The sequence below is a fragment of the Hermetia illucens genome, chromosome 3, assembly GCF_905115235.1.
Source record: "Hermetia illucens chromosome 3, iHerIll2.2.curated.20191125, whole genome shotgun sequence".
NCBI lineage: Eukaryota > Metazoa > Arthropoda > Insecta > Diptera > Stratiomyidae > Hermetia > Hermetia illucens.
In genome coordinates this window covers 118,271,150-118,297,507 of record NC_051851.1, presented here as the reverse complement: position 1 = coordinate 118,297,507, position 26,358 = coordinate 118,271,150, and the positions used below count along the sequence as shown (strand labels likewise).

Below are 26,358 nucleotides of genomic sequence, written 5' to 3'. Positions count from 1 at the left end.
TATATACGGGTTCCCTTTCTAATTGACTGTCAAAATCTCCAGGTATGATTTTGATATCTTACCTGGGGCAAGCTTCAAAGGTTCGTTCTACTGCCTCATAGAGGCATCCTTCTCCGACTCTGCAGTCTCCTCTGTAGGGCCATGAACGTTATATTTAGAAATTTGACTCGCAAACACAGAGTTCATAACCGTTCACTTATATTTTCAAAGCCGATAACTGCAGATTTAATGTTTTAGCTGACTAGGAAACCCACTTCGAGCACACGATTTTCTGGATGACCCCTATAATACCTATAAAACTGGTCCTTGTCCAACGCATCTCCTTCAACGCTCTTACATAAGACATATATTGAGGCAGCTCGGCTAGTTCTTTGGTAGCTCCTTTTCGGTACAGGCAGCGCACGCTCTATTAAAAAATGCACAATTAGTTACTCAGTTTTCGTCGTTGGATTCGCAGTTCTATTGTCAATCCAGTCCGAGGCTCCTTGCGTGACTTCGTAACTTTGGTTTCCCAGGTATGGTTGTCAGATGTACTCAACCCCCAGCTTGGAGGACTAGTTGGTGCAATTGGCATTGGATAAGTTAGGGGGCTAAGATCTTTTAATATGAAAGATCCATAAGATCGAAAGCGTGTGCTGAGTGAAGTGCACCCCTACGTTCATGGGGCCTTGAAGAAATGAATAAATTGACCTAACTATTTCCACTTGAAGGTTGATTAGAGACTGCGAGTGTCAGATGAAGTGTCACTGCCAGATCACTGTTACTTCGAATTCAGTCTGACTATCGCAGGCGATCAGTCTGTAATACAAAGACGGAATCGTAGGAAAACGAATTAGACAAAGTTCAATAAACTTCTTGGTAACAAAGTGGAGGACAGAAGATCAATTGGAAACTCTGAATAGGACACTTCTAGAGTGCTTTGAAGAAGCTTGTTCTACATCCCGAGAAAAAAGCGGTAAAACGTTTCCTTGGTGGAACTGCGAACTGAAAAACTCAGGAAATCAACCAAAAGACTGAATCGAGGTTCTAAAAACAATAAGAATGAAGATTGGTTAAACTTCCGGAAATCACAGCGCGACTATAAGAGGTTCGATAAGTGTTCGAAATGAGCCTCTTTTAGAGCGTACTGTACGGAACTGGAAGGCGAAAGAGAGACTTCAAGTTTGTGCAGAGTCCTGAAAAGAGATACGTCAGCCAAGTTGGACTCTCTTAGAAAACCCGATGGAGCTTTCACGAACTCCAGATTGGAATCAGTACAGACCATCTCGAAAATGCCCCATCCGGAAGAACTGGTGAGAGAAGTAGCAAGACAAGAGTCGGCGATTCCTTCAACCCCATCAACATGTAAACATTGCGAGGGCAATTGGAACATTGCGAAAGCGTTTGTTACCAATGGAAAGGTGAGAGCTATTGTTTTCCTTTAAACCCTTCAGGGCACTTCAAAAGGTAAGAGGCGTTTAGAGCGATTGCTACGAAATATTTTTCTAGCATGTCTTGCTTTGGGCTATATACCAACTTCTTACCAGAAGGTTATGATAGTCTTCATACAGAAAGATGACTATGCTAATCCAAAGAAGAGAGAGGTCAGCTTGACATCATTTTTATTGAAAGATTTGGAAAGGTTGGGCGCCACAATCGTGGGAAAGTGTTTAGGTCGCACTCACTAAATGGAAACCAACATGCTTACCAACGTGGAAACCCTGTGAATGAGTCAGCTCTTCAGTCTTTGGGTTCAAAGACAGAGGATACAACTCCGAAGGGTTGGCACGCGATAAGGGTGTTCGTGGACATTGAAGGAGGCGTTTGAATTGTGATATCGCCAGAGCACATGGTATCGACGATACTTTAATTAGGTGGATCTATGCTATGCTAACGTAGAGATTGCTGTGTGGTGAAGTGAGTGTCGTTCGCTACTGAATAGCATAGAACATTGGAAGAGTTATTGGGTGAACAAAATCCAGTCCTGGATTTCTCGGGCTGAAGCTACCCTGAAACGTAGAGAGAATTGGAAAGTCTCAGAGATATGCGTGGCTGGATACACGGAGGTTTTCTACACCGATGGCTCAAAAACAGAACAGGGTTCTGGAGCCGGAGTCTACCTCTCGAATAAAAACCAGAAGTAGGCATTTCATTTGAGACAGTATGCAACGATTTTTCAAAGTGAAGTATATGTGCGTGGGTGATTGATGAGCGGTTGAATGGCAAGCGCATCGCAATCTGCAGCGGAAGTCTGCCAAACTGGCTCCGTTGAATAGTCCTTTGGCCACATTAAATAATCCTTCAGGAATGCAGAAACCGGTTAAACTCTATTTCTAGATCCAATATGCTGGAACAACTGGTTGATGTTGAAATTAAATCTCTGTAGCTTTAATAAAAACGGGTTCAATCTCGTGCATGCCGGGGCCGGAACTAGCGATTGGAGTATCTTAGCATTGGCTGAAGCGGCCTTTACGATCGAGGAACACGATTCTCAAAATGACAGGTGGCAGAGCCTAATAGTTGCTCACAAGATTATATTTTATGAAAAAACACATCCTTACTCACTGAATGTAAAGGGATTCGCAGACCACACCTTGTTACCAAATTTCCTCACAACAGGTTCAGCTGGTTCTGGGTAAATCGGGTGATACGGGGCCACACCCACACAAATAGTGAACCGAAGTTAATGCGGTTTTGTTTCCAGCAAAACGGATAAAATGGGGACCCTTCAAATGAGAAAAGCAAAATTAAAGGTACGGTACAGATAACTGGTGAGGATTGGCTGGCTTTGTGGCTAGTTCGGATACCTTTTTGTGGGCTAGGTATTCTCAACTCCGCGCGTCTTCAATAATTTCGAAAATTTTGCATTAAGGCAACGATGAGATTGCGTATCGATTGTGTGCTGATGTATGTATCTCGACTGTAATTTCAGTCACATGTGTATTGTGGTGCAGCTGCGGTTGTCAGGCTATATGGCGAGAAGATTCATTTTAGTGATCATATTGATCCATCATGAACAATTCACGTTGGCGCGACTCGTTAAGGCTAAACATTGCTAGGCTGTCATAGCGGAAGGGTCAAATCTCACTGGTGGCAGAGGGTGGCGACCACGTCGTCCTGGATGACGCACATAAATCCCTATATCTCAGCAAAGAGCTTGCCAGCACATAGCCATCTTTTTGAGAAATAGAGTTCAACAAATGGCTGAAAGAGCCAATTCATATATTTACCGTGCATCGCCTTCGATTTCTATTCATCGATCCGCTTTTGGTGTGACGCCATCTCAATCCGGGGATGAAAAGATCTATCCTTCAAGTTAAGTGGAGTTAGCCGGCAATCTGCCTTACAAACCGCCACATGCAAGAGAATTGCCGCTCTTTGCAGTCAGAAATTAGCACGTAGAGAGTCGAATCAGATCGATTGCAGTAAGAAATTAGCACGTAGGGAGTCCAACCCAGATCGGTTTTCATCCACGGCGATACATAAGTCAGTGAAGCATAAAGAAGAGATCCTGTGCACTTGTTTTGTTTTTCCTTGGAAGATGAGACCATCATCACCAACATAGCGTTGGCATGACCTTTTCAAAAGGCTTGAATTCGACGCTGTCCAGACTAAATTCACACCTTCCCAAATGAAGTTAACACTTTTGCAAATTAAATGCGCGACTTTTTAAATGAAATTTACCTTCTCTGAAATTAAATTTGCAGGTATAAAAGTTTTTCAGATTACGTAATACAGGGTGCGGCAGCATAACTTCCTTTTTTCAAAACTAAATAAAAACTATTGTATGCATCAGAAAATATTTATTTATTTTTTATAATGTAGGTACATGTCTAAAGTTTTTATTTACATTGTTTTGAAGATCAAATCTGTTAGGTGACGTCCCCCATTCTCCATACATTGCGTAAACCGATTTGTGGCGTTTGTCATGACTCTTGTTAGCATAGCAGGTGTTATGTTGGCAGTTTCTTCTTGGATGTTGGTCTTCAAACCTTGTAGGGTTCTTGGACGTTTCACATAAACACGGGATTTCAAAAAACCCCATAGAAAAAATCACAAGGGGACAGATCGGGAGAGCGTGCCGGCCATTCGCCTCTAATTGAGATAAGGCGCTCTGGAAAGTGTTCCCTCAAAACAGCCATCGATGCTCTTGAAGTGTGTGCTGTTGCACCGTCTTGTTGGAACCAAGTGTCCCCCAAATCCAAATTTTCTAGCCGTGGAAAAAAAAATTCTGTAGCATGTTTACATACCGGTCCGAATTCACTGTCACTGTAACCTCATTTTCCTCAAAAAACCAGGGACCAATAATTCCAGCTGAGGAAATTGCACACCACACTGTGACTTTGGTTGAATGCAAAGGCTTTTGATGCAATTCTCGAGAGTTGGTGTCAGCCCAGTAGCGCATGTTTTGTTTGTTAACCGACCCACACAAATGAAAATGGGCTTCATCGCTAAAAAAAACATTAGCACCCTCGGGAACGAAATCAAGAAGAAGCTCACACGCGTTCATCCGAGAATTGAAGTCACGTTCTGAAAGTTCCTGCACTATCACCATTTTATAGGGATAAAAATGAAGATCATCACGAAGAATTCTTCTCACAGAACGGCAAGGGCAGATGCGTGTTTGCGCGCAGGGCGCCGTGGCGATCGCAACATTGACGCTCTCACTGCTTCAATGTTCTCAGATGATCTAACGGGCCGAGGGACTCCAGTTGTTCCTTTTGTCGCACTTGCAGTTTGTCTGAATGAATTGATTTGCGGTCTGGGACGGGAGCCAACGGGGCTAAATTAAAGTGATTCCGAAATGCACGCTGTGTTGCAATAACCGAACATCCGCTTGAAAAGTAAACCTCAACGGCAAAGGCACGCCCCTCACTATTCCAACGCATGATGGCGACTGAACCATGTCGGGACAAAACTTTACAGTATCCTCTCTTGAACGAGACCACTAGCGCTCCGCTATGACATCAACTAACTGAGTGGCACGCATTTTAAAAAAGGAAGTTATGCTGCCGCACTCTGCAATTTAACTTGGAAATATGTTACTTTCGTTAGGAAAGTCGTTAACTTCTTTTTCTTTTTCTTCTTCTTCAACCTTCCCCTCCCTCCTGTCCCGTTCACAAGCGGGATCGGCTCGTTGTGATTGGTTGTGGCATTTTATTTTATGAAAGACCTGATCTGGGTGAACTCGTTAACTTGATTTGAGAAAATGTTAACTTCATTTGTGAAGGCGTAAATTTGTGCAAATTTAGCTAGGTATTACACCACTTAAAATTTATCAAACCGATGATAATTCGAAAAAGTATCAAACCGTTACTCCTATTGGTAACGATGCCAAGGACATAGATCACTAAATACCTAAGAATGTCTTTCAGTTTTAGACTATTTTTGTATAAAATATCGCAAGGGTATAATGGCCTTTTGATACCTCCAAATAAGTAAACTGTAAGTTCTAGGAAAATATGATATTAATGAACATATCCACAAAATACATTAAAGCGAGCTTATATACCTAAATATGGTAAATATATCATACTCACGTCTTCTCACGCCCCAACCGCTGACAGTAAGTATATGATTATCGTATCTCTTGTTGGTATCCCCGATTGGTGGCAAGCTTACTGGCGAAATGTACTCTGAAATAGGCAATCTTTTAGGTATGATCAAGTTGTTGCTGGCAAGTCTAAACTTATTTACGATTGAACTCAACTGCAACTGGGAGACTTAAAAGCGCTATATTGTCAAATTGAGCGCAAGGCTTATATTTGTTAAACATATTGATGGATTTGCTGGGCACTATAATTGTGATGCGGAAAGGTTCCAGTTCATCCAGGAAAATGTAAGCTCCGAGAAATACTTCAACATCATCCTTTCTGCAAAAGAATTTTTATCAATAAAGGCGAAAGAGTGACACTTATTAGCGAAAATCGAGGGCACAAGCTAGCCCTTTATGAGCAATCCCGTTAAGAGCACTTCGTGGTTGAAAATTATCCAATGGCTACCAACAAACCATCGCACATGCAGTTGCGTCTGTATATGCATATGTACTTGTACATATATCGATTTAAATCATTCAACATAAACCTTAAGCTTCCAAACTAACAAAACCAATTCAACAGTTTAGGACACTTATCCATTGTTTGTCCTTTCTGAACAGTTTAGATCAAAAAGACTAAACACAGTAGATGAAGGTCCCAAGTAACTGCGGGGCAAAAAATTATTTATTTGGTTTGAGGCTAAATCAAAGCCGTAGATGCATTCTTCATTTGAGATGTCTGTTCGCATTTAGGCTCTGCCATCCACCCTTATGGGAAGCTTTTCATCAATTTTTGTACCTTCTTTTGCTAAGCTATCCAATATGTCATTTCCCTCTATAACAAAGTGAATAGATTCTCAGAGTAGTTACATCGTATTGAATCTTCAAATTCACTTCAATCAATTTCTACACTCTTGAACGATTTTCTACATTCTTCAATCGCTTGCTAACCACTCAAGTTGGATATTGTCCCAAGCGAAAAGGAAACGACCAGGAGCTACCTCAGCCCAGGTACAAACCCATAAATCCGTTTTCGATTACTTTTGTCCCCTTCTCATTCTTATTCGAAAAGCAGGCTCCTGCTTCAAAACCCTATTTTTCCCATATATTATGCCTTCACTCCGTTGTTTCCCCGTGTCGTGCACATGACACCTGTAATACCCAAACATGCAGTCCTCGGCCTAATGATAGCAACATATACCCACATTACTATAGGGGCCTAAGCATTGATCCGAGGTATTTAAATCGCTCAGTTCTGGGCAGATCACTGCCGTTAACAGTGATAATGCCTGTTTCATGGGGATCGGTCGTCAAAAATTCAGTTTTGTTTAGATTCAATCTGGTACCGTGTTGCATGAGGCGATCATTCCATTTTTGGACAGGTTCCTCGAGATCATTTTTGCTATAAGATGCTAGGAAAACATCATCTGCATAAAGCAGTGTATCGGGCGCTGGATGTTTGATGTTCCGTGTGACGGTATCCATAACAAGAACAAAGAAGAGTGATGAGAGGGCGCTTCCTTGATAAACACCAATAGAGACACGAAGCGGTCTTGATACACCCGCCACACTTCGAACTTTACTTTTCGGATCATGGTAGAACAATTGAACTCAGCCCACGAGTTCTCCTGGCACTAAGTGTTGTCGTAGAGCATACCAGATGAGTTCGTATGGCACACGATCAAACGCTTTCTCTAGATCCACAAATGCAATGTAAAGAGGGCAATGCTTCTCACGATGTTTCTCCATGAGCAACCGCGCAGCCTGTATTGCGTCAGTAGTTCCACAGTTCTTGACAAATCCGGCTTGATTCACAGTTATTTCAACGAATTCGCGAATAAGGTTTTCAAAAATGCTTTCTAAAATTTTCATGATACGGGAGTAGTGGTATTGGAGAGTAATTTGAACATTCTGCTGCCCTTCTTTTTCTATATTGGAGCTGTAGTCTTTTCTTGCCATTCAGATGGTGTTCTTCCTTCCACACACAGTGTTGGGTCCCATCTCTTTTATTATTTTATTGCCTCCTCGACTTCAGCTGCGCTGACAGGGGGAACTGCTCCAAATGGCGGCAATGATTGTGGAAGTGAGGATGAGCAAATTCTTCAGTTGGCATCTGCTCGAAGTATTCTTGCCATATATCCGTTACGGCTCGACGGTTGGTAAGCAAAGTACCGTTCTTGTCATTAATCCAACAGAAGTGTTCGATATCCTGTACGTTCTTTACGGCTTTTAGCAAGTCGATACAGATCTCTCTCGCCATTCCGGGTGTCCACTTTATCGTAAAGATTTTTGTAATTTGAAATTAATGTCCATGTTTTTTTTTACAGTTAATATATAATTTAAGAAAAGAACTAGGGGTTTTTCCTTATACTGTAAATATTTTTATTTTTCTTCTGCATACAATTGTTTCGGAGACCATGTGCCTCCTTCCTCAGTGCCTAATCTGGAAACTAGCACTGAGAAAGGAGGCACGTGGTCTCCGAAACAATTGCAGAAGAAAAATAATATTTATAGTATAGGGAAAAACACCTAGTCCTTTTCTTAACTTATTTTTGTAATGGTCCGCTCAGGTGACAGCCATCGTTTTCTTCGTTTCCCGGTTGGCATTCTTATAAATTGGTCAGCGTTTTATCGTCGAGAAATTTGTGGTAGAGGCATTTTTTTTCACGGACCTTCATTTCAACATCGTCATTCCAAAGCCAAGTATCTCGGTTGATGTACCGCTTACCCGGCTTGGTGACCCCAAAGGTTGCAAAGGCCGTTTTGTGGATCGTGTCTTTCATTTGGTTTCATGATTCTTCCACATTCGTAATGGTCGGTAATCGTGTGAGTGATTTCATTAATGCTTTGTTGTCACGAAATTGCCACCATTCAATGCGCCGCAGGCCAGTACATTCCTCACGTTATTTTATTGGTGGCTTAATTCGCAGGACGGCAATCAACGGCCGATGTTAGGGTGCGATAGTCTCATAGGGCACAGTTTTCCAATCAGTGACGATGATAAAATGTCGACGCCTTATGAGAATATAGCCGATTTGTGCTTTACTGTTCCCACTATAAAATGTAGGTCATAGGTGTCCACAAAATCGATTATACGCACGTCACCCTCATTGCGCACGCCAAACCCCTTTCCCCCATGGCACCCAATACCGTCTGCCTTTTCACTAACGTGACCATTAAGGTCGTTGGTAATGATAATATAATCGTCAGCAGGCACGTTACAAGTCCTTTCATCGAGAATTTGCCAGAAGGCATTTTTCTCGGCATTAGGTCCGCCTGTCTGTGGTGCGTGCGCGGTAAAGAAGTGAATACTGCGATCAGCTGATATAATGGTGAGCTTCATGAGCTGGTCATCAAATCATTCGACTTCTTTAATGGCATCACGCAAACCCTCTGAGCTGGCAATGCCAACACCATATTGAGTGTGTGGCTACCAAAATAGAGAAATTTATAGCTATTTTTACTGCGTTCATGTTCGCGCTTATGACACACGACCATCGGGTTTCTTGTAGAGTGCAGTTTTCAATGGAGTTACTCGGTCTTTCCAATGAAGGTACCAATATGTAGCGTGCTCGGACTAACTTACTTACATCCTGACACCGTCCATGCGTCAAGAACCCTTCGACTGAGGTGGACACATAGCATTTTTCCGAGGTTTGTTACTAAATCCGATCAACTCGAAAAGTACAGGCAGCGACGCGCCAGGCACGGATGTTTTACCAGCAAGTCAGCAGGATGAAGCCTTATCCACCTTGATGCCCATTCTGCCGAGACAAAGAAGGAAATCTGATTTCTGACAGAATGAGCATATTGGAGCAATGGGTTGAACATTTTAATGAGCTGCTCAACAACGAAAATATCGGCGAGTTGGAAGTACCGTCAGCTGAAGACGACGGACAAATGGTGTCACCACCAAGCATAGAAGAAACAGTCCTTGCAATCCACAGGCTTAAAAACCATAAGTCGCCAGGAACCGATGGAATGACAACTCAATTGGTCAAATATGGAGGCGACCAATTGATGCTCAATGTGTGGGACAGCGTGCCAGTGAGATATCAGCAAACGATTAGATTTTCTCTCTGCGGCAAGCGATGGAAAAACTGTTGGGCTATGGACATCAACTGCACCATCTTTTCATCGACTTTAAAGCCGCCTGTGGTAGCGTAGTCATAATGCGCGAGGAGAGATAAAAGCAGCAGAATCACTCTCGAGACCATTCAACAACAGTCTAAGACAAGGGGATACCCTATCATGCGTCCTCTTTAACCTTGCCCTATGAAAAGTGATCCGTAATGCTGAAATAAATGCGGGAGATCCTCTTTAAGTCCACCCAACTCCCGGCCTATGCTGACGATATCGACATCATGAGAAGAGCGACGCGAGGCGTACAAACTCTCTTCACCCAGATCGCGGAAGTAGAGCAACATCTTCGGCTGCACATCAATGAAAGAAGGACAAAATATGTGGTGGCAACGTCAGCACCAAGAACCAGCCAACCTCAACATCAAACCGCACTGGTCAAATGGAAAGAACGAGAAGAATAAAGATAGGAGACTGCAACTTTGAGACCGTTGATAATTTCTCCTCTCTAAGGTCAGAAGTCACAACCGATAATAGCCTATTTCAGCTTACGAAAAGTGTTTCGCTCGAAATGTCTCACTGTAAGGTCCAAGCTCTTACTGTGCAAGACTATAATCTTGTCAGTCCTTATATATTCTTCGGAGACCTGGGTTCTTAGCAAAAAAAAATGCGAAATCTTGCCTCATTTGAGAGAAGAATCCTCCGAAGATTTTTTGACCCTGTGTATGAAGATGGATGATTTCATAACCTACATAATGACGAAATCTATTAGCGACACTGCAACCGTCTGGTTGAGGATAAAATCCGACTTAACAGGTTGCGGTGGGCAGGTCAACTAAGCCGTATGGATGAGGATGATCTAGCTCCGAAAGTCTATCTATGGTAGAAAAAGAGCGAGGCAAACCCTACCTGAGATGGAGCGATGGCGTAGGTAGGTAGGAGTTTGTAATGATAGCGACCTTATCCTCACCCATCCTGAAATCCACCCTGATGCGCTGAAGCACAGCAAAAAGTTCAGCCGCCAAAACTGAACTGGCATCGAAGGAAAAACTGAGACTTGCGTCCCATCCGGAAAAACCACCGCACAGGCAGATCCACCACCCACGAATGCAGCATCAGACGCCGGGACCAGAAAACCCCTTGATTTGAGGCTCTCCGCCGCCCTGCCATAGGCAGCCCCCGGCTGGGTTCTGCCACATGTGGTCCCCAAATCATACGACAGTATAACCTGAATCTTATTAGAGGTTGCGGGAATAATATTGCGAATTACAGTGTCAAACAAGCTGCTATTTTCAACAGTCAGATTCTGAATCACCAAATGATAGGTTTTGGGATTTCCTTCTTTCAATTTAGGAAATTCTTTGGCTGCTAGGAGAGGCCTTCTGAAACGGAGAGGCGGCTTGTTTTCCAAAGCAAAAATTTGGTGCACTGGGGTGGTTCTCATCAGCCTCAGACATCTTGTCTGGATACAAGCAGATATTGAGTTGAGCTTGTTTTCAAAAAATTTTGGCGGATTCATAGTGGACGTAGCGGCATACTCTATAATGGATCGTACAACAAATGTATTGAGATTGATGGTTTTACGGGGTGTGCAACCAGAAGAAAAACCAGTTGAAAAATTAATCAACCTGCCTGCCTTTACAGTTTTAGAAGTTCAAGTGGTTTTGAGATTATTAATTTTAGGGGGGTGTTACCCTGCTCCTCTTGAATGATATAGATTGAGATTTTGTTATGTTGATTGGTAGGCCCAATCTTCGGGATTCATTAACAAACGCATTTACCTGCGTTTGCAAACATTAGAAGGTCGATAACCAATTGTCTCCAGTGGCTTTTGCTATGGAAATGTGTAAAAGGAAATCATTAATGCAAACAAACGTAGATTTGCCTGCCGAATAACCATAGCAGTTAGCAGGCAGGACTTTGTATTAATAAATGAAATTATTGATACGAACCTTGAACATAGAGTTAAGCGGTTTGGCAATCACATTAGTGAGATTAATTGGGCGGTAACTAGTCAAAATTTCTGGTTCCTTAACTGTTTGTGGCATGGGTACCACCCGAATAATAGACTTGTTCCAGGGAGGACCCAACCCGCACCAGATGAAGTTATAGCAACGCAGAGAATGTTTCCAATATTATCCATGCCTGAGGCTGAGGCATGCTTGTGCCACAGGAATCCAGCAGTTAGCTCTACTAGAGAGAAGGGTTGAGAAACGGTAGGATATCTAACCATATCCGGAAGAGAGGGAGAGGGGGCTGTACTGCCAGCCTGAAAATCAAGATATTCAAGGTTCTTCTTAGGATCCCAATGTGGGGAGTTGTCGCTAAGGTAACCACGAAAACCCTTCACGAATTTCCGGAAGGATTTGACATCTTTTGTGACAGATAAGTCGGACCAAAATTCACGCACACGCACAATTCCGCTTCGCATCAGCAACAACCATCTTCCACAGTCGCTAAGTTGCTGATCTGCTGCTTTAACCTATTTGAATCAATCTTAAATTTAAGAGAAACATTTAGCACCTGTGTATAGATCTAGCATTAGGAGGGAGGGAGATAGACTGACACGGTCACGAAATTAGAAGCAAGGTTGAATGTTTCAGCTATGACAATTTCATAATCTGAAACATATTGACTTGGCGGAAACGAATGGGCTTGAGGAACGCCAAAATGATGCCACCATAACTGTCTTCCCCAAAACTTTGCTTTTAGTTTAAAACCTGAAATAAACTTTGAGATGGGAGAATGATTAACAGTATAAGTTTCTTGCAGGGCAAGAATATCGAAGTTTTTGCTATTATCGTAATATTCTATGTTTGATTTATTTGCGCTTTGGCTTTAAATATTATACTGAAAAACTCCACTAATGCTACCAAGGGAAATTAGGTGATCACATTCCAAGTCAGTTTAATTAAGTGTTTTCACGATGTCATAGACCTTACTGTTAAGTTTCTGATCATCTGATCTCATAACAGTTTCATTGACCATTAGCAATATTTTGCCAATTTCTCTCTACTGCTTCGTAACTACAACATAAAAAAGGACTCTCATAGACAGGGGCGTTGGTTTAAAAACATTGGAAAGTATTGTTACTGGGGACTTCTGCTGCATCAAGTCCGGACTTATCTACTTTAAAACATTACTAAATTTGACTAAGCCTCTGGCAACCTATTTGAGTCTAGAATGGTGCTTTTGGTACTGGAACTTCAAGAGAGGGAAGGAACCTATCATAGCTATTCGAGCCGTGCAGGGAGCAGCGACTAACGAGTTCTACGAGTTAGCATCTCAGCATTAACCGTTTTTACCGAAGATTCCCATTTATAATCGTCTGCATGTCAGGACGGGGGATGTTTTTGATCACCCCATATCTGTAGACACATCTGAAAGGTATAAAGGCTTTAAAACCCAGGGAAGTCAAACGATCATCCCGGACCAAACCATTAGCACTAGCAGGATCCTTGAAGAGGGCTTTTACAGTCCTTCAACTGGCCTGTACAGAGTGAAACATGTTCTGAATATTAGGCCGTTTGACTTTATGATGTAACTGCTGTGAGTTTAAATTAAGAGGAATCGTTGCTGCAATCTTAATTCTTTCCACTAAGACCGGATAACTTTTCCTCCGGGTTACGAGATCATAAAAAACCAAAGTATTATCCTGATCCACAAAATTTTGGGAAGCCGTGTTTGGAGCTTCCACCGGAACAGGTTGCGAAGGTGGAGGGACAGTTTCTGACAGAAAACGTTGTCAGTGTCGAGGCTAGAGGTGAGTGCGGAGATTTCAGAGTGATTAGTGGTAATAACTTTAGGCCGGGGGGGTTGACAGAGACCTCATCTGCAGCCACAGAATTAGCCACGGTAGCCGTTGGCTCACTGAGTGCAAGTTTAGAAACTGGGTTGGAAACAAGGTCGCCAAAGCAGTATCAGGATAAACTTTCCGCTAGTCTCGGATTAGTAGCCTTTTTAGTTTTTGGGCCATTTGCCACCAGTTTGGCTTTGACCACTGTTTTTTCTTTTTTAGGATTTCTTAGAACCCAGTGGAATCTTGCGGAGAGTCACGCGGGCGCTCCTGGGCCTTCATTCTTCAATTATTTGTCAAGAAATTTTGAAAAGGTCCTAACTATGTAATGCAAGAGTCAAAAACAGATCTAAGGCAGGCTAGAATCTACAGTCACCTGGGAAAGGCCTCAAAAGCCGTTACACTAGTCGTAGAATCTACTGCAAAAAACTCGTGGTAAACAGCACTTCACCACGCGAAACAAAAGGAGAGGAGAGTCAATGGGAGCGGAGACGACTGCTCCGTTGAGTTTCACAATGAATTGAACTTGAATAGAATCGTTAGAAATGAATTTTTGCATCGAACAAGTATTCGCAAGCTTAATGCATCTCCAGCAACTCTAAGAATTCTTGATCAAATCAATTATGAACTTTCGTTTCGATTGTCTGCTGATATCTTGCTCCTGTTGTTGCGACTGTCAGGCCACAAGTGCTTGGAGGGCGGTATCGGTTTGCATAAGAGAATATATTCATTAGGAAATCGGGGTGGGTGGGTGAAAATAGGGAAATCCGGGCCTAAATGCTTGGTACTTCGCGCTAGCATTGGATAAAATCTCATGTCTGTCGAGATTGTGACATCTTGCAGGATATACGGGCAAATCAATTGTATAGATCCCATCTCTGCCCTGGAAGCAGCATGATTGAAGCGGTTAGCAGGAGTAGCGCTTCTATTATAATTTGCAAAGCATGATGTGATTGTTCAGACCAAAGCTTAGTCCGAGCTAGATTTGCTGTTGACGATACCCTAAGCTCTCATCTATTTTATGTTGGAGCAGACTAAATGAAGGACAACTTACTCCCACCTTTTCTTGGTGCACGGAACACTCTTTCTGGGCTAGAGAGTTTGGTATTCCTTTTCGTTTGTAGAATATAAGGCATTCATAAACACATTTATTTTTGTTGATAATTTCTTCTGTATGATTCTAATAAACAGAGGTTTGTCCTATTTTTCAAGATCGCACTAAATAAATGATGTGATAGTGATAAGTAACAATAGATAGATCTTACCAATGAGAAAGGGCGGCACGTCCATGCTTTACTACGCCATACAATAGAATCCAGTATCGCAAGATAGCTGACCAGTGTGATACCTTTGAAGTATCTGGCTCAGAACAATAGAAGAGAAAGGAACGCTTCCCCGGAAAGTCTTGCCAGGGACTGAACTATATTACCAGGAACTGTCAACAGTAGCACGTAGGTGCTTGACTCACTATGCCACATATAAAATCTTCATTATCATAATCCTAAAACCCCAGTGAGGCAACGGCGCTGATTATTGACAACGATAGTCCCTAAAATTTACTTACCGGGAAGGGCTAACCGATATGCCTCTCATAATTATTTCTGTTATTAAGACCATGTTCAAAAATGGATCATATGAAGGTTAGTACCCTGGGAAGTAAGAATTTCCGGAACCTTTTCGAAGTTTTCCGCAGAGTGAAAAATAACATGCATTTCACTCTCGCGTGCTGGTCCTTACGAGCAACTGGCTAACTATTAAATGAGAGTGCTATTAAAAGTAGAAGGATTTAGCACATTTTCCTGAACAATTAAGCACTTGTGGTTTTAGAATACTTCTAAGACTTCAATAGAAAGTATTCACATTCTTTACATTAACAAACGTAATTATTATTTCAACCGTAAAAATACTACATCTCAGAACTAACTCATTATAGACATGAAGAAAACATTCCTGACTTCTATCATTCAATTCCCAGTGTCTTACATACGAGTAAACCAAAAAAATGCTGGCTGTTCCTTTCAAAAACATAGAACACAAAGTCACAACAGAATTCCTATGCGTCCATATCGTCCAATCTATCAACCATATTTTCTAATGTTCGATCCGCTTTCATGTGCCGAGTTCGCAAACATCTTGGACATGTCTTCGAGACGTTAATGCTCTCTTCGCTAGTTAATTGCTCAGTTACAAGTGTTCATTAAGTAGTGAGATTATATCTAAGACTCCTCACATAATTTCGAAGGCAATTATTAATGGCCTGACCGAAGAACATGAACAGATACAGCGCATGGTTTCACCTCCTCCTCCCCCAATAGTTCGAACTCCACATGGAAACAGGACGTAATAAAACACTTGCTGTCCAGTGTGAATTCGAGGGAAGAAGGGGTATCCTTATGTTTCGTATGAATTATATTTATTAATAGAAATCGGATAAATGTTTCAGGAATGTATGCTATTCCGATATTAATTTATTGACTTATCAGAAAGATGCTGGGAAAACAACATCGTTCGGAAAACTATCACGCACGAGTGAAGGATATTTTTAGACATGTGCACATACATAGTTATATACTCATGCATAGTGTGCATATTTGATGCTTACGGTGCAGCGTAGGGCATTCATATTTTGACTTGGCTCCGTCATCGAAATGAAAATATTTTGGCATCCTACGCAAAATTCATTTCATTCATACATTTCGAAATGTTTTCTTCAGAACATTGTTTTATTTATGTATGTATAAGTTATTGTGCCAAGTTCCAAGCTTTGTGACGAAATAAGGTTGGAATGCAATTCCTGTGATCCCACGCAGACATTCAATCGGAAGACAAAATTAATCTTTTACATCAAATAAATTGTTTGAAATATTTATTTCATAATTTACGTTAGATGAAAGGAAAGCCAAAACCACCGAATCAGACCAGCACAATTTCTAAACTACTCATTTGAATCTTGGAATGTGTGGACCGTGCGCCTCTTCGAAGACATCATCTAATAAACTTTAAATCTCACAATATTATTCCCATAATTATAATGTTAAAGCGGTCATGCTTTATTTATGGTTTTTTGTGAAACAAAACTTTATTAAAATCGATTTAATATATGTTTGTCCGTAAGTCTGCCTTCCTGTCTGTCTGTCACACTCAATTTACTCCGGAACGGCTGAATCTATTATCACGATATTTGATGAAAACGTGTGGTCTTTGAGTCCTTTTACCCATAGTAAGTGACTTCCTTAAATTCATTCCAAATCTACGAAACTTAGCAAAAGCATTACAGCTGATATGAAAGGCATCGTACATGCCCTATATGTATTGTAATATACATTAATTCCACAATAAAGTGAACGGGCTGAGATACGAAAAACTCATATTTGTACACGATAGCCGTATTCAAATAACTGATTTTGACCTTTTTAGCTGTCCTTAGTTACTTATATATTAGCCAAAGAGACGAGACATACGTATGGATCAATATGTGCGTAGTGATCATCATCATCAAGTGTGCAACAACCAGCATCCAGTCTAGACTTGCCTTAATAATGAACTCCAGGCATCTCGGTTTTGCGCCCAGGTCCACCAATTCGATATCCCTAAAAGCTGTCTGGCCTCCTAATCTAAGCCATCCCCCTACATGAGGTAGCGTCTGTCACGCCTTTTCTTTCTACCATAAATGCTGCCCTTATATTTAGACTTTCCAGGCTTGACGACACACAATCACGTCATGGTACCGCTCATTGATTTCATCGTTATGTAGGCTACAGAATCGTCCATCCTCTTGTAGATGATAAAAAATTCTTCGAAAGATTTTACTTTTGAACCCGGCTAAGGGTTCTTGTTAAGAACCCCTCTCACCATCTGAGGAATACATGAGGCAAGATTGTTGTCTTGTATAAGAAAACCTTTGACCCTATGGTCTAACATTTCGAGCGAAACAGTTTTTGTAAGTTATTGACTGTCAACAACCCTGCGCGAATTTCACCATCGTAACTGTTATCAGTTGTGATTTTCGACCCTAGGTAGGAGCAATGCACAACGGTGTAAAAGTTGTAGATCGAGATTTGGGGCGATTTAATCAACACGTGTTCAATTTGATTGAAAATGGTCCCGTCTTGCGAGGCCCACGCTTGTTTGAGTACTGCTTTTCATTCAAACCAGATACTCCTAACAACCGTTTCGTGCGACACTGCTGAATAATCCGCAATCCGTTAATATTGGTGTTTTTATGCAAGCTATGGAAACCGGCGGCCGTGTATGATTTTGATATTATACCTGGGGTAGGCTTCGAGAATTTGTTCTACTCCCACTCCCACTCTTCAGATTTGGGGGGTAGGTGGGGGAAAGTGCAGGAGCTTTGCAGTCTTGTTGATTACTGACTGAGGAAGCCATCATTCCTCTTGGTAATTAGGTATAAAATGCAAATCTACCTAATGAGAAAGAGGAGAAACTTGCAATCCGTGCGGATAACCGGCGGGAGTCGTCTGAGTTGGTGACTGGGTTGGGCTCCCGTAATGGACAGCATGGTGTCGAAACCACTAGTCTAGACGCCACGACGACCAGGAGCATTGCTCCGCCTGCTGCAGCTGTTTGCAGGTTCCCGTAGGCTGTTGATGAAATGGATCCTACTACGAAATAAAGGTGACGTTGTACTCCATCGTCCCTTGTTGAACCAGAGATTCGTCGAGCGTTTCCTGCAATTCGCGCCCGTGACTGTCCAGCGAGTCGCAAACCAGTACTGCTTCAGTATTTGCAGCGCCACAATCCCGGCCAACATCAAGGAATGTGTTCGACATAAGATCATCGCGGAAACTGGTGACCAAGAGTCAATGGGGGTCGAGGCGATGGCATCAATAACACCAAGCCGCACTGCAGGCAACGGTTTTAGTCCTCGCCGAAGCACTCTGCTTCACCGTCCGACTAAACTCACCACTGAGGTTCAGGACGAATTCCACAAAGCGTGTATAGAATTTTCGTAAATGAATCCTTTGCATAGACCAGGTATACCCAGGCTCTATCTCTAAACAATGATGAGATTGCACCTCGGCTGCGTGCTGATACATCACTGCTGCAACTACAATCACTTGTATATTGTGGTACAATTGCGGCTTTTAGATTGCACGGTCAGAAGATTAGCTTTCGCGTTATTGGTTGAGTGACTGCAGAAATCCACCATGGAAAATTCATCTGGAACGTCGGCGTGACTCACTTAGGCAGGAAATTGTTTTGCTGAGTCAGATAATCACCGACAATGTCAGCAGACGTATGAGAAACAAAGTGCAGAGGATTTAAAAGAACCACTCCACACACTCCACAGTCACTCCGGACGTATTCAGAATATACCGCACGCGACGAGCCAACGGAGTTTTACCAAATCTTTTAACGACTCCTGACAGAGTATCCAGACACTACAATTTTCGGTGACGGAAGCGAAAGAATATGGGGTGGGCTTTCGGGGCTACCCGACCAACATGTTGAGTAGATCACCGCCGAAGGCACCCGCCATGCAACTTTGCCGGGCATGGATTTTGCGGATGTTACTCAAGAGAAGATTCGACGAGTCGACAGCCCAAAGAACTGGAGACGTACAGGACGTACAGAATTTCTGGTATAAAAAATTTACCGGTTTGCATGGTCGGTTGGCATACGGCATAAATCAGATCATTAATCGGCCGGAGGAATTTCCACCCTTCCTGACAGCGAGAAGTTACTACCTTGTCCAGAAAAACAACAGGTATAGGACCCCGTATACTCAACAATGTTTAGTTACCTACCAACCTTTTACAAATTCAAAACGTCTATTATTAGTGTTAGGGTCAATCCGCACCTCGAGGACAACATTCTGTCCGAGGAGCCGAAGGACTGCCGAGTCGGGTCAAGGGGTTGTAAAAAGCAACTCTAGATTCGGCGGTTGGAAGACAAGCAACTATGATAGATACCAAAGAAACCTCTTTAGTTGTAATCGTTGTCCTACGTCTGCGATGCATTGATCCTAAATTAATAAAGTTTTTGGGGACAGTCATGGACAGGTGGCACACCTCCTTATCAGTGCGTTCATCGTCTTCTTTCTTCTTCTTTTTCTTTAGCCTTTTTTCTGTTCACAAGCGCGTTCAGCTCGTCGTGATCGGTTTCACCAATTATTTCTATCAAATGCCTGATTTGGATGCAATCGCGAGGCCGCAAATCTCTATCCAGCGTATGAAATCACTGTGTTTTCGGCCGGCCTTTTGATTGCTTTCTACCGACTTTGATGTTCAGGCCAATCTTGGCGAATGAGTTCTCGTTAGCGCGAATTACGTGACCATACCATCGAAGACGTCCCCCTCGCTATTTTCCCCACAATCGGTGCAACTTCATATCGATCGCGGATATTCTCATTCCGGATGTGGTCAAAACATGTCACGCGATTAGTCCAATGCAAAATTTTCATTTTCATCTTCATTACATTAAGACACCCTTCATTGTTTCTTATAAACGGCCAACACTCAGAACCATAGAAAGCGACAGGACGGACGACATTGTGGTAAATTTTAGATTTGAGACGTTCGTTGATACGTCGATCACAAAGAACACCAGCAATTGTACCTATTTCATGGGGATCGATAGTCAAAAATTCAGTTTTATTCATATTTTTGGGCAAGTTGTTTGAGATCATTTTTGCTATTAGATAATAGGAAAACAACAAAAACAAAGAGGAGTGGTAACAGGGCGCACCTTGATGAACACCAACAGAGACACGAAGCGGTTGTGATACACCCGCCACACTTCGAACTTTACTTTTCGGATCGTGGTAGAACAATTGAACCCAGCCCACGAGTTGTTCTGGCACTGAGTGTTCTCGTAGAGCATACCAGATGAGTTCGTGTGGCACACGATCAAACGCTTTCTCTAGATCCACAAATGCAATGTAAAAAGGGCGATGCTTCTCACGATGTTTCTCCATGAGTAACCACGCAGCCTGTTGTATTGCGTCCACAGTTCTTGACAAATCCAGCTTGATTCACGGTTATTTCAACGAATTCGCGAATAAGGTTGCCAAAAATGCGTTCGAAAATTTTCATGGTACGGGAGTAATGGTATTGGATGGTAATTTGAACATTCTGCACCTGTTACCATCTGCCTTTTCACCCACAGGACCATTAAGGTCGCCGGCAATGTGTTCAGGTTTTTGCATCGAGAAGTTGCCAGAAGGCATCTTTCTTGAGATCAGGTCGACCAGTGTATGGCGCGTACGCGGTGACGAAGTAAGTTTTGCGATCAGCTGATATAATTAAATCGCTCGGCTTCTTTCATGGCAATGGCAAAGCCCTATTGAGTGTGTGCTGTACCAAAATAGAGAAGTTTATATCCATTTTTACCACGTTTGCATTCTATGTCGCAGCTTTCGGCACCAGACCATCGGGTGTCTTGCAGAGCGCAGATATCAATACACCTTTTCCAAAAGGCTCTTGCGAGTTTCTCGGTCTCTCCAGTTACGGTGCCAATACCTCAAAGCCCATCCATATACGAAGAGGCATTTTGCAGGGATATTCGTTGAGTCCCTTTTGGTTCTGCATGACACTGAACTTCCTTTCATGGCTATTAAATGATGCTAGAGGGCATGGTATAGCCTACATGCCAAGGGTGAGCTGATACACTTGATGTACTTAGATGACACCAAATTATATGCTGACGACCACATCAAAACTGTGACCGAGGGAGACTTTTGCAAGTTAATAGGAATTCTACAAGGAACCCATTCTCGAATTGGCGATCAGAAGGCTGCTCTGCTGTCCAAATTCCTGCGACGTGTAAAGCTGGTGCTGAAATCGTATCTTTCGAGGAAAAATAAAATAAGATCATTGAATTATTGTAATATTGCCGTGGACGAAATATTATCTAGAAAACTTCCAGCGGCGGATACGCACTACATGTACATGGTTGTATGTAAGGCGAACTATGGACTGAGTCCACTTAAGTTGAAAGATCGATGTTTGAACCCTCCTGGGTGGCGTTGCTACCCGATAAATCGTGATGTCATGAAGCTGGGTCCTTGTTCCAGTATAGCTCGCTAATTAGCACTAGATCAGCTTTTACTTCCGCAGCGATACATATTAATTTGTAGGGTACGGATCATGCTAGTCGCGTCGTAGCCTTTCTAGTTCCGTTCTAGAGATCGGACACACTCCGCCATGCAGTGTGTGCAACGTGTCCACCAGACGCGCCATGCAGAGAACGCAGCTTTCGATTTAGTTGCATGCTGATCTACCTGCTGTGCTTGCAGCTTGCTGACCTCTAACCTCTGGACACTCATGCTTTATTGTCTTTTACACTTCGACCTTCTCTGTGAGGCAGTCAAAATCATGAATTTCTAGAGAGTACATAGGCGAATCTAGAAAAGAGAGCCTTTTCCCCAGTAGCCCCTTGACTGCTTCACGGGACATACTCTTCCTAGTCATCTTCGGGCCTAGTTCGACGAGGACGCCACTCTTCGTTTTCCGCATGGAAGAGACTTCTGCTCCATTGTCTTCGGGGTTCATCTTGGAGCAGATTACACAAAGGAGTCCCGCAATTGTATTGCCTTCCGTTGGCTTAATGAGCAGAGCTTATACAATTTCTTTTGCTAGTCTTTTGTCTGACTGACTTTTGGGCTGCAGCTTACTTGTTTTTGGATAGATAGTCTCAGCGTAGCGAGTTTTTTCTTTTTGTCCCTTTTTGCTTTCTTTTTTTGGGCCCTGGTAACTAATTGGATAAAGTCTCCTTGAGGTACGTCTTCCTCTTTGCGCTTTTCCCTAGTTTGCTTTGCAATGGTTTATCCGTGATCCATCTGGCCCTGACAGTGCTCTCAGCGGGAACTGCGGTTGTTTCTTCTTTGCGGATTTTTTTCCGAAACAGAGGCACTACAGAGTATTGGAACTGTCGTCCCCGTACCGTCAGTTCCGTCACTTTTTAAGGCTTCCTCTTTATTTGGGGGTCCCGGCGTTATATCAGGTGCAATCGGGAAATTTATATTCTTTCAAGACGGTAACCCGTATTACTGATACCAAGAGATAACATGACAACCATGTTTTATTTCGATAAGAAGCTTTAAATTTTGAACCGTGTTGGAGTAACAGGGAAAACTGCGTCAACCTACAGCTTAAACCACTGGTCTTTGAATCAGCGGGTAATTGCATTTTGAACCAATGGGTAAGCACACTTTGAACCAATGGGTAAGCGCACTAGTATATTCCAGGCGATAATATACGCCATAGAGAGACGTTCTACTTTCAACCTCCAAAGGAACTGTAGAAGGCAAAGCATTGCTATTCTGGCCGACAACAAAGCGCTGATGATAACACTTAGGCCAACCACGTGAACCGCAAACTGGTACGGGAATGTCTTGAGAGACTGAAAACGTGCGCTAGTGCATATCATCACCTCATAGTAGACTTCTTTTACAGTAAAAGAGTACTCCGTAGTAAGCGGGAACTTTTCGATAAACCTGTGGTTGCGTAATCCCATATGTGCCGGATTATCAAGAATGTACCTTACTTCCAGCTTCCTGTTGCTTGCAACCCGAAAGCTATAGCAGTTCTCCCGTGCCAAATAAAATTTTCTAGTACTTTTCTGGTAATCGATTCGACTTTCATTTTTGGCTGTAGCCTTGCCTCATCGAGACTACTGAGTTGCTGCGTCCGACCTTCTGGATTATGGAATGAACCAGTTTGGAACAGTGGAAAGAAGAATACAGTTGGCGAGTTCGCAGACATAAATATAACAGAAGAGGAGGAAAAGGAATCTTTATTAAAAAAAATTGTAACCAAAATCCATCTCGAAAATTATAAATATTTTGATTGACTTAATTTTGGGATAACTAACCTAACCAAATCATATTTGCGCCTCTTACTTTATTCTCTTTATTTTTTTATTCTAGCATAAACACATTGAAAGTCTTTTGGCTATTATTTTTGAGAGGAAAATTTATTTAGTTCAAACAAAATGTTGTCAGTTGAAAAGACATGGAATTCTCTAGTTCAAGCAATAAATCAAAGCGAGATATATGTGATAATGCATTAGAAATTTTAATGGTCGTGAAAATTATGCTAATTTTCCTTAGAATGATGTGCCGGAACAGATGTAGATCATGTCTGGTTAGCAAATTAGAAGTTAATGACCAATAAACACATAACATCGTGAGGAAATGTAAATATAGAGAAAAAGCGTGGATGGTTTGTCTGACTGCGAAATTCTAGCACGAGCATATCAAAATTATTCTCTAGAAGTTAGTAGTCTTTCTATTTTTAATTCCTTATAAACGTCAGTAGTTTTTCATGTGGTACATACTTATGTATTCCTATTTGTGAACATACTTATGATATCATAGCTGCACATAAGCAACTAAAGCTGCATTTCATCTACTAAACTTAACAGAAACTGCCATGATTTCAACATGCTCGATTGCTCTGAGAATGCCACCAACCAATTTAAATACTAAATCCACCTCGTGACAAACAACGAAAAAATCCAACGAGCCAGGCAGTCGCCAAGAACTGCTTCAACGGCAGGAAGCAAAGGATTTCGATCACTGGAAAGTAGCACTAACCCTAGCAGAACTAACGAGTGGATATACATACATACAATAATTCACAGGTTCTCCGGGATATCTCCTCTTCGCAGTGATAACTTCAACTGTTAGCCGACATATTTCACTCGTTCAAATTACCGAAAAATAATGTTGAAAAGCCACAAGCATAACGATGGAGTGCATTATCCGAAGAAAACACATTTCATGTCCTGGAGATCTGTATTTTTATTGTGAGAAATATGGACGACATCAATAAAATATTCAATTGCCAGCGGATATGGTTTAGGAAAGTTTCGACTTCAGGGTAAATTACTCGCTCCTCGTGGAGTAAACAGGAAGTAATTCATGATTTTCGCAGGATATCGTCTATTTATCCTGTAATTTATGTATGTGGGGGTCATAGAAATAGAAAAGAGAACGGGCTGCAGGAAAGGAAATTATTTTCCGGTCTTAGTTGTTTCCCTTCAACTCCCTAATATTGAATCGAAAAAGTTTTTTCACTTACATGATAAATAAATTATTGCTTCTGCAAAGACAACATATGTACCTTCACAAGGAAGCTTTCGCCAAACTAAGTTGGTGGAATACATCTTATCTGACCCCAACGATTAAATTAATTCCACTCAATATTTCTTTGCTTCGTTTGTAGAAAAACTTTTACCGGCTTCTGTCATGTCTGTCAACAAAAAGCTGACCAAGATTTGTAGCCACTATCCTTGGGATTATAGAAATTGTAAGCTCTCTTCATGAAACATTTGACTCCTTATCGTTACAGCCACCGACTCCTCCCGTCCATAAGTTTCAACGCTTCTGGCAATGTTGCCAATTAAGAAGAAGATGTGGTACCGTGCCAGAGATTGGATAAACTTCGACATAAAGGATAATAAATAAAATACTTTGACCTCTCCTTGCCACTCCATTACCACTATCAGCACAATTGTGCCAATTAACGTCAAGTAACGTGCCCTGAGGATGATTAAGTACTTGGATGTTGTCTCACTTATTTAATAGTCTCGCATTTGTCAAGGAAGCAAGGAAATGGAAACGCGGAAATTGTGCAAGTGGAATGATCGGATCATGGTTCCTTTCTTTGGATAGTAGCGATGGAAAAGGTGGTTTATATTCTCCGTAAGGAGGAGATAAGCTTTTCAGGGCATGAATAACCTTCTCAATATTTAGTAGAAGTAAGTATTTTGTCTTGTAAAACCGGTTATTTCTTAATGACAAGTTCAAGCTGTAAAAAGATGAAGTTTTGGCTTCAAATTATGATTTATATAACAAAAATATTAGCTGCTCTGGCCCATGTGTTATCGGTTCATTTTTCAGACGATTATTAGTTGCTTAATCGAGTTAGTAATATTCATATCTCACAATAATACAAAGGAAGAACATCCACCTCAAAGAGACTGGCATCTAAAAAATAGGTCAATCAATCAATCACCCCAGTCACCCCAGTTCAGATGCTTTTGGTTTCAGCGATATCTCACTCTGTCAGAGATTGTTAAACCTCATTTCTGGATCACAATTATGTATTATCAGCTTCGACTGGAGATACCTAACACGTTGCGTCTGCTTGATTAAATAGATAGTACTGCTATGGTCATAACGTGGCAAATCGATTAATAAATACTCAACTATTTAAAAGTTGACATATTGAAAGCTGGACGTTTAGGGTATGAAAGGTTTTGTGTTCTTGTATGTATGAAACACTTTGAACATGCAGTTTCCATTTATGCATGGATAAAATTTTGAAAATATTCCTTTGTATATTTCCAAATTTCAAGTTATACGTGCATAGTTAAGCCATAATTACATATGATGCCTACCCTGGGCAAACAAACATGGTATATTAGTGTTTACTAGTGTATCAATATATATTCAGCCTGTATATCGCGCCTTTTCGCAAACACCTCTGAATATCTCCGATGCACTTCATACGCTACAACGAACATACATACGTATATGAATGCATTAAGTTTCTTTCTCCTCGAAAAATTTTATCAAAAAATTTGTTTTTGACTTGTGAGTTGCTTGACGGGAATGAGAGGCGAACAGGTAGCGGGATAGACCGGCCCCCCACCGTAAGATCTGGAGGCACTCGAACGTCCGCAACGAGGAGGATCCAGATCTTAAAGGAGCCAAAGTCAGGATAGTCAACCTTGAAAGAAGAAAGACCCTCGAAGATCTAAGAAGTCAAATGTCAGTATTTATTGTGAAAAAAGGTAGGCTTACGAAGCAGCTAATGGCTGGGGAGGCGGGCCTGTCGTCTCCAAAGGCAGCCAGGAACAAAGTGAAGTTGCCTTAAGAGCGAGCAAATTTTCGGTGGTGAATCTTAAATTTTATTATCGTATAGGTGGGGCCGAAAGAGTCCAAATCAAATGTAGACAAATAGCGGATTACAAGAAAGCAAGGCTGGTACTCGAGCGA

At 41.9% G+C, this 26,358-nt stretch overlaps 1 protein-coding gene across 1 annotated transcript in view; it reads right to left on the bottom strand.

The window, feature by feature from the left end:
* Positions 1-26,358, bottom strand: part of LOC119652344 (collagenase-like) — a 49,942-nt gene that overhangs the window by 5,751 nt on the left and 17,833 nt on the right. Inside the window, exons 2-3 of the mRNA XM_038056369.1 lie at positions 5,677-5,852; positions 5,520-5,615 (exon numbers count right to left, since the gene is read on the bottom strand). Coding sequence (XP_037912297.1) covers positions 5,520-5,615; positions 5,677-5,852 — 272 coding nt within the window. The remainder of the gene's footprint in view (positions 1-5,519; positions 5,616-5,676; positions 5,853-26,358) is intronic.